We start from the raw sequence: 8613 nt of genomic DNA, 5'->3' as shown, positions 1-8613 counted from the left end.
TTTATAATGGAATAAAAAATATTTTGATATAGCTTACAGAAACGCCACGTATGTTTCAATAGATGAATTATACTTATATTCTTTATTTCTGCGTATGAAAATAAAACTGCTGGGGCAATAACGAATTCCCAACAATAAAAAAATAAAAAAAGCACTGCCTGATTTTTACAATAATTTTTCATCAAATGATCAAAAACATTGTAATCGAATAAGTTGACAATATCGAATAGTGACATCTATTATATAGTAGATACGACATCGATCGGATAATAAAGCAGATTTATTGTGTCCGTCGGTAATGAAGAAATCTGTAATCCAAACGTCAAAAAACGAAAACCGTGACTTAAATTAGCAGTCCAATATTTTAGTTTCTGTTTCAAATATTAACTAAATGTGAACCTGTTATATGTATTTATAACTGTCTCCTTAATTCTTTAACTCGTTCTGTGTGTTAAATTGTTGATAAATCATGGCTAAACAGTAAGTTTTTATTTTTAAACCTTAGCATCCACTGTAACTTATTGTATTATTGTTTATCGTGGCTTTATCTTTCTTTAAATAACGTGAGCGTTTTTATATGAAACTGTTTATTTTGTTTGTTTTACAGATATGGTCTCATTCTTCCCGACAAACAGGGAAATAAGAAACCTCCGCCGATCTTTACATCGAAAAACGTTTTCGGGGATGACAGCGATTCCGATGATGGCGGTAAGATTGTTGCAAAGAAACCGGTGACGACGGGGGAAAAGATTAGAAGACAGGTAAGAATCTATTTATTTACATAAATATTTCACGTATGAATATCACTGACTTGACCACAAATAAGAATGAGTGAATAGGAAGGTCATTGTCGCCTGGGATCCGCATACTGTGTTATAGCACAAAGATTCTATCAGTGTATTGGTACTTCTTGTGCGTATATTAGTCTGATATTGATCACTCCTTTCAAGAACGTCATAAATCAAAAAACTTTATTTATCAGGCGAACATTTTTAAAGTTTAAAAATATAATACAATGTATTAAAAATAAATATCAAGCCACTTATTGAACTTTTAACTGTACAACAGATCTTTGTAGGTAAAACCTGAAGGTTTTTCCTCCATTTGAAAAATATTTAGCATATTAAAAAAAATAATTAAACAATACCTTTTCTTCAAAATGCAAAAACAACACTTTCTGCCCTGTAGCGGGTAAATATTAAGTTAAAAGTATGCCTCTTTTGCTGGGATATAGTACATTTTCTAGGCATTCTGAAAACATGCACAACTGAAATTGTCGATTTTTGATTTATGACATTCTTGAAAGGAGTGAGCGATATCTCCTACAACTACTGTGTTGCCGGTCAGAATTGACTAGATTGATATTGTAGATTCGTTTGGTATATTAGTCTGACATCTATAAGTACTGTACTCCTGGTCAGATCAAAAAGACTACATTCAAATTGTAGATTCGTTTGGCATAGTATTTCGATAGCTACTAAAAAGTCATATGTATGTACATATGATTTTTTAGTAGCTATCGGAAATAAAAATAAAAAAACACATAAAATTCAGAGAAATGCATGAAATCTTTATTTAAATTGATAGTACGGTCCATATAATTTAATGTTATTATTTCATTCAAATGTTGACAGCGACTGCGCCTCAAATGGTCCATCCGCTTAGTCCAATTTTGGCATACACTTTCCAACATTTCCAACAGCCGGTATCTCACGAATAAATGCTTCAATGTTGTCTCCCAATAAGTCAATCGAAGGGGGCTTGTTAGTATACAGTATCTACTCAATGAATTAGGGCCACGCAGAATTTCGCGCAATTTCTCAATTCAAACAGGAATAACTCAGAGAAAACCTTGAATAAAAAAACATTGAATTTTATTTACACATGAACACTTTATTACGCTTAAATTATGCATATATTTTCATATAAATATAGTTAGTATTTAGTATTTCCACCTTTGGCAGAAATAACTGCCTCAATTCTTTTTGGAATCCTTAAAATGCACTGTTTTATCATGTTTTTTATTTCTTCGTCTTCTGACCAAATTTTTTGAATATTTTTTTAGACAGTCTACTGTCGGATTTGGAAATGAGTATATCTTATTTTTTAACATGCTCCATACGTTTTCTATAGGATTAAGGTCTGGAGAATTTCTAGGCCAGGGGAGCAAAGGCAGATTTTTGTTAGACAAAAATTTTATTATTGATTTAGCCCGGTGGCAAGGTGCCCCATCCTGCATGAAGGTGTATGGACCTTCTGTTGGGTCGAGTGTATGGTAGAAGGGCAATAAAATTCGTTAGAGGACCTGCTTAAAGGAATTTTTGTTCATTGTTCCTTCCACGAAAAACAACGGCCCAGGTAAATTGTTAATAATACATGACCATATCATTGTTGCAGGGGGGTGTTTGATAACTTTTACCACACAGGCCTCATCGTAACGTTCCATTAGTGTTCTCCTGACGAATCGACGGCTCTCTGTCACGGCTTCTAACCGGCACTCATCACTAAAGATGACCTGAAAAATAACGAAAATCTAAGTTTAATTCAAATATATAAGTTTATTTACTAAAATGATATGTTGAAAATTCAATTTAAATAAATACCTTTTTCCAATCATCTACCGAGTAATTTCGATGTAGCTTGGCCCATTTTAATCCATCCGCTTTCATTCGTGGTGTCAATTTTGGTACTTTTACAGGGCGCCTGCATTTCAGATTTACTTCGTAAAGACGTCGCCTCAGTGTTGATACCGATATATTTATACCCTCTTCTTCCAATTTTATTTTTAATGTTTTTGCTGATGCACTACGGTTTTCTAAGGCACTTTGAACGATTTTTCGATCAGTCCTCGGTGTTGTTTTTCTAATCCTACGACAGTTCTTTCGCCGATTGCTGGTGGCGGGTGACTGATTTTTTATTGATTTTGAAATTCTGTCCACTGTTTGACGAGAAACGTTTTCTTTTTTTGAAATTTCTCTATTAGATAGTATTTCTAATTTCAGTAGCACTATAACACTAGACTTTTTTTCCTCAGAAATGTCTTTACTTTTTCCCATTTTGTCCTTTTCAAAAAAAACACTTGTGTTTACAAAAAAAAATTATACTTTATGAACTAAAATTAAAAATTAAGTTTTTTTCACAAGACACGATAACTATATAACTTCTCTGAACAAAACAACAACCAGAACTCAAGAAACTTCACTAATAAATGAGATAGGACTATTTTTTGAACTTTCAACTATCTGTCTACCTGTGCTAATTAGGGACCTTTCTCAGAAAAAGGGTTTGAAATTTTGTAAAGGCTCAAATAATCCAGGTATATTTTACATATTATTGAAGGTAATATACATGATATTAGATGTCAATAGAAAACTTAAAGTATTTATGTAAAATAAATATAATAATCCAAAAGATTTCAGAGTATTCAAAAAAATAATGGGTGGCCCTAATTCATTGAGTAGATACTGTAGACATAATCTAAAGGCGTTAAATCGCACGATCTAGGCGGCCAATTGACCGGTCCCAAACGTGAAATAAACTGTTCACCGAACTTGCCTCTCAACTGCTTCATTGTTTCGCGTGCTGTGTGGCATGTGGCACCGTCTTGTTGAAACCACATGTCATGCAAGTCAAGTTCTTCCATTTTAGGCAAAAAAAAGGTGGATATCATTTCACGGTAGCGCTCACCATTCACAGTTACATTGCGATTCGCATCATCCTTGAACAAGTATAGTCCAATGATGCCACCAGCCCACAATCCGCACCAAACAGTAACTTTTTCTGGATGCATTGGTAGCTCTGTATGTCGGTATGTCCAACAATGTAAATTTGGTGCGAAATTTAGTCACAATAGCCCGAATAGCCGCTTCAGTGGGTCGATTAAACTCCCAGAGATACCGGCCGAAATGTTGGAAAGTGTATGCCAAAATTGGACTAAGCGGATGGACCATTTGAGGCACAGCCGCGGTCAACATTTGAATGAAATAATCTTCAAACATTAAATTATATGGACCGTACTATCGATTCAAATAAAGATTTCATGCATTTCTCTGAATTTTATGTGTTTTTTTTTTTAAGAATTCCGATAGCTACTAAAAAATCACCCTTTACTTGTGTGGTTATTAGTCTGAGATCTCCTACAGGTACTTTGCTCTTGATCAGATCAAGTGGACTAAATTTATTTTTAATTTCAGTTTTACTTGGTAAATACCACTATTTCTTAATATCTATTGTGACACGTGTTTCGATGCATTCCGCATCATTTTCAAACACGGTATGTAATTGCTGTTTCTTATTTTTATTTCTCTAAAGTTTGGACTTAGCTTCACATACAGTATTTGGAAATGATGCAGAATGCATCGAAACACGTGTCACAATAGATTGCAAGAAATAGTGGTATTTACCAAGTAAAACTTAATTAAAAATGGATAGATTTCACCACAAAATGACTGCCGAATCAATTAATGAAAAAGGACTAAATTTAGTTTAAAGATTTGGCAGCCATAATGTGAGTAAAACAAGTATTTTTTTTCATTATTTGTTATATAATATACACGCCATATGAACCTTAGAGGCCTCCACACTTCATCTCAAGCTTTAGAATAAAAATAAATAAATAAATAATATGGACTGTTTTCATTTCTGGCAGGCATTGGCTATTCAAGAGAAAGCTTTAGAAGAAGATCCAACGGTATACCAGTATGATGAGCTGTACGATGACTTGGAGGTGAAGAAGAAACTGCTAAAGGCATCCGCCAAAACTGAAGATAAGAAACCAAAGTACATTGGGAAGCTGCTGGAGACAGCCGAGAAGAGAAAACGCGAGAATGAGAGAAGGATTGAACGCCAGGTATAGCCATTAATACATTTTGAACTGTATTTTACGGACTATAAGATACACCTTTTTACCTCTTACCCACTGGTGATGCGCAGCGTCGAGAGTGAGACAGATATAGGGCATGATTATGACGCGGACTAATTATCGACCTCAAGAAAAATCAGGGATCTGTTCTTTTATTTATCCTTGTGATGTTACAAATTATTAGTCAGATATTTCAACAGATGTCATAAGGCCAAGGATTGACGTATTATTTTATCCAAAGTTCCACACCATGACAAAATCCCTCCAAGTTGAACTGAGGTTCGAAACTTGGAGCAAAGTAAAAACACATGCGCTTATGTCAGCCGCGTATGGGGGCATGTTTTGTGAAAACACATACGGCTATGCGAGCCGCATGGATCCGGTTAATATGTGTTTCACAGTCTGTTAAATACGGCATATTATTTATGGCTAAGAAGGGAGTACCTATGGAGTAGGTTTCGCCGGTCACTGCCATGCATCTGATCGAGAAATTTATTATTTTTCAGGTGTAATGTCAGGCCCTACTAGTCAACTATCACTTGAGAGTATGTGTCCCCGTCTCGAGCAGCTCTAAACAGCGCCTCAACTGTTCTAATCCCAGTCCAATCTCGTATATTCCGGAGCCAGGAGATCTGGCTTCTACCCACACCTCGTTGATCTTCTATTTTTATTTATATTTAAAACAAACCTCGGTTTTCAGGTGCAAAAAGAAAGAGAAGAAGAAGGTGACAAGTTTGCGGATAAGGAAGCGTTTGTGACGTCGTCTTACAAGAAGAAACTGGAGGAGATGAAACTTGAAGAGGAAAAAGAGAAAAGAGAGAAATATTTGGAAGAAATTGGTGACGTTACCAAACAATCAGATTTAGGTAAAATAATAATTTCAATAATTGATTCGGCAGTCACTTTGTGGTAAAATGTATCCATTTTAATTTATGTTTTAGTTTGTAAGTACCACTATTTCTTATTTCTTGTGTCGCAATAGATTTTAAGAGATAGTGGTATTTACCAAGTAAAACTAAGGTATTAGTATGCTAAAGGTCCTGAGTTTGATCCCAGGGGGGTTAAAATATATATCGTAGTCGTACAGGAGAAAGTGACCAACTAACAAAACGTAAAATGTTCAGGAGGGTCATTTAAGTTACTTTTGCTTGGCACGAAAATAAACATCAATGCAGTTAGTCATTTTAAACTAGTCAATATATTATACTTCCAAGTTTAAAATCCTTTGAGATCCTTTTCAGGGCAATATTAAGCTAGTAAGATATCAAATAGTCAATGATCACGTTTTTGTAAAAAATGCACTTGGTCACTTTCTCCTGTATGACTATGATATATGTGATTTTTCACTACAATATTTATATTTTATCAACCAGGATTTGAAATGCATGACTGATAATCCTGCCCTCGTGTAATCAACAATCAAAATCATGTGTGAATAATTTAATGCTGGAATTCACCAAAACTGTTAGAAGTTTGACCTTATAATGGAATTTCTATAAATGATGCTGTATGAAAAATGATGTACGTTTGGCATTAAACGGATATGAATGGCTAGTTTTTCTTCTTCTTTTTGTAGATCATAGGGATCTGTTTGTGCCTCCGCATTTCGCTCTTGGGATGTTGACTCCCAGCTGTCTTCCATCTTATCGGAGGTCTGCCTGGGGGTCTGCGTCTGTCTTCTGACATTCTGTTTATATGATCATTCCAGTATCGCCTTCGTTGTCGTCCCCACCTCACGATATCCTCCGTCTTACACATGCTCCGGATTTCGGATGCTAGTTTTTCATTATATCAAAATGAATTGTTTAATATATTGAGAATTTCATCATGTGACTACCTTAAATTCTTTATATTGTTTTATATTACACTGTCTTTCTCGTTTTTTCTAGGTGGATTTTACAGACATCTCTATGAACAAAAGCTAAGGCCAGAAAAAGCTCTACTTCGCACAGAAAAGCCCGAAACAAAAACCGAAAACCAACCAGGACCATCGAAAATCAAATCAGAAGAACCGACATCGTCAGAAGGTAACAGCGACTCGGATACAGAAGCAAAACAACCAAAAGAAAAACAAGACAGACTCAAAACTAAAGAAAAAAGAACGTACAGAAAAAGAAAGCATACGGGGAACAGTAAGGATAAAGATGAATCCGACAGTGATGACGCAGAAGAAACCAGAAAGAATCTGGACGATATCAAGCTCAATAAAAAATCGAGGGTGCATATGCAGTCGAACATCGATGCAGATTCCGATTTCTCCATTGATGAAACTAGTTCGAGTGACGAAGATGGCGATGACGCTGATAAAAAGAAAAAGAAAACTGATAAAAAAGACAAAACAAACGATGGCAACACTAAATCGGATCTCGGTAAATCCAAAATGAAAGATGAGACGGAATCAAAGGAGGACACTGATAAAACAAAGGAAAGTGATGATGATAAGGGTAGGTTCAAGAAACCAGACGATGTGAAGAGTTCCTCGAAAGAAAACGGTGTCGGAAAGGAAACGAAGGAAGCGGAAAGCAAGAAGTCGGTCGAAAAGGAAATAGTGAAAGAAGTCAAGCCTAAAATAGACATCTGGAAGAAGAGAACAGTTGGTGAAGTGTTAGACCAAGCGTTGCAGAGGTACTATCAAAGAAAGGCTTCAAGATGTCACTAAATAAAATGTATATTTCGCTCACTCCTTTCAACAACATCAAATATCAAAAATTGACAATTTTCAATTCTGCATGTTTTCGGAATGCCCAGAAAATGTATTATATCCCAGCAAAAGAAGCATATTTTTAACTTAATATTTACCCGCTACAGGGCAGAAAGTGTTGTTTTTGCATTTTGAAGAAAAGGTATTGTTTAATTATTTTTTTAAATAAACTAAATATTATTCAAATGGAGAATAAACCTTCAAGTTTTACCTAAAAAGATCTGTTGCACAGTAAAAAGTTCAATAAGTTGCTTGATATTTTCTTTAATATATTGTATTATATTTTTAAACTTAAAAATGTTCTCCTGAAAAATCAAGTACGTATTTTGATTTATGACATTCTTGAAAGGAGTGAGCGATATATAAAAAAATAAAGTAATAAATACCGTATTCTAATGGTTAGCATGTTTAGCTACCGTGCTGGAGGTCCCGGATTCGATTCCCAGTGGGGGTGAAAATAAATATTGGTAATTTTACACTCTAATATTTATTAATATCACCCTGGACCCTGAAGCGCAGGAGTGATCACCTTGCCTTCGTGTAAGTAACGATCAAGATAACACCGCATCAATACGACGCAGTGCCCTATGCACCAGTGGGTGAGAATAAGGGTTAGAAGAATATTTTTACACTTGATGACTTTTTTAATGTATTCCACGGAAAATATTACAAGAAATAAAATAAGTTTTTTGTGGATAAATATTTATTTTTCATTTTTCCTTACAAAATTGTAACATTTTTATAAAAAATAATATTAGTTTATATTGTTCAAAGAAATTTTTATTAATATGTGACAATACTGTGATTGAATTATAACTAAATATGATTTATTTATTTTTATTTTATCATACACATAATTACAAATCACATTAATGTGCCCCCACTGAGTTTTCCCGTGCCGAGGGCACATTTTACAATATTTATTTATAAAATTATATGAAAGAAAACTGAAAATGCAATCAAATACGACATGGCCGAATGATGCGATCTATTTCAGATCTACCCACCTCCATTATCCATTTATGAATAGCCCTTTTATACTTTGTTATTT

At 34.6% G+C, this 8613-nt stretch overlaps 1 protein-coding gene across 1 annotated transcript; it reads left to right on the top strand.

Annotated features, from left to right (window-relative positions):
• The first annotated feature begins 310 nt into the window (after positions 1 to 310).
• On the top strand, positions 311 to 8390 carry LOC148299690 (uncharacterized). The gene is made up of 5 exons (XM_088275811.1): positions 311 to 480; positions 608 to 761; positions 4649 to 4849; positions 5562 to 5727; positions 6751 to 8390. The coding sequence occupies exons 1-5, from the start codon at positions 470 to 472 to the stop codon at positions 7518 to 7520; spliced, it is 1302 nt and encodes a 433-aa protein (XP_088131937.1). The 5' UTR covers positions 311 to 469; the 3' UTR covers positions 7521 to 8390.
• The last annotated feature ends 223 nt before the right edge of the window (positions 8391 to 8613 follow it).

Source organism: Brachycentrus maculatus, unplaced genomic scaffold (assembly GCF_059751285.1).
Source record: "Brachycentrus maculatus isolate JH-2025_06_01 unplaced genomic scaffold, ASM5975128v1 h1tg000994l, whole genome shotgun sequence".
Lineage (NCBI taxonomy): Eukaryota > Metazoa > Arthropoda > Insecta > Trichoptera > Brachycentridae > Brachycentrus > Brachycentrus maculatus.
This window is presented reverse-complemented; position numbering and strand designations above follow the sequence as displayed.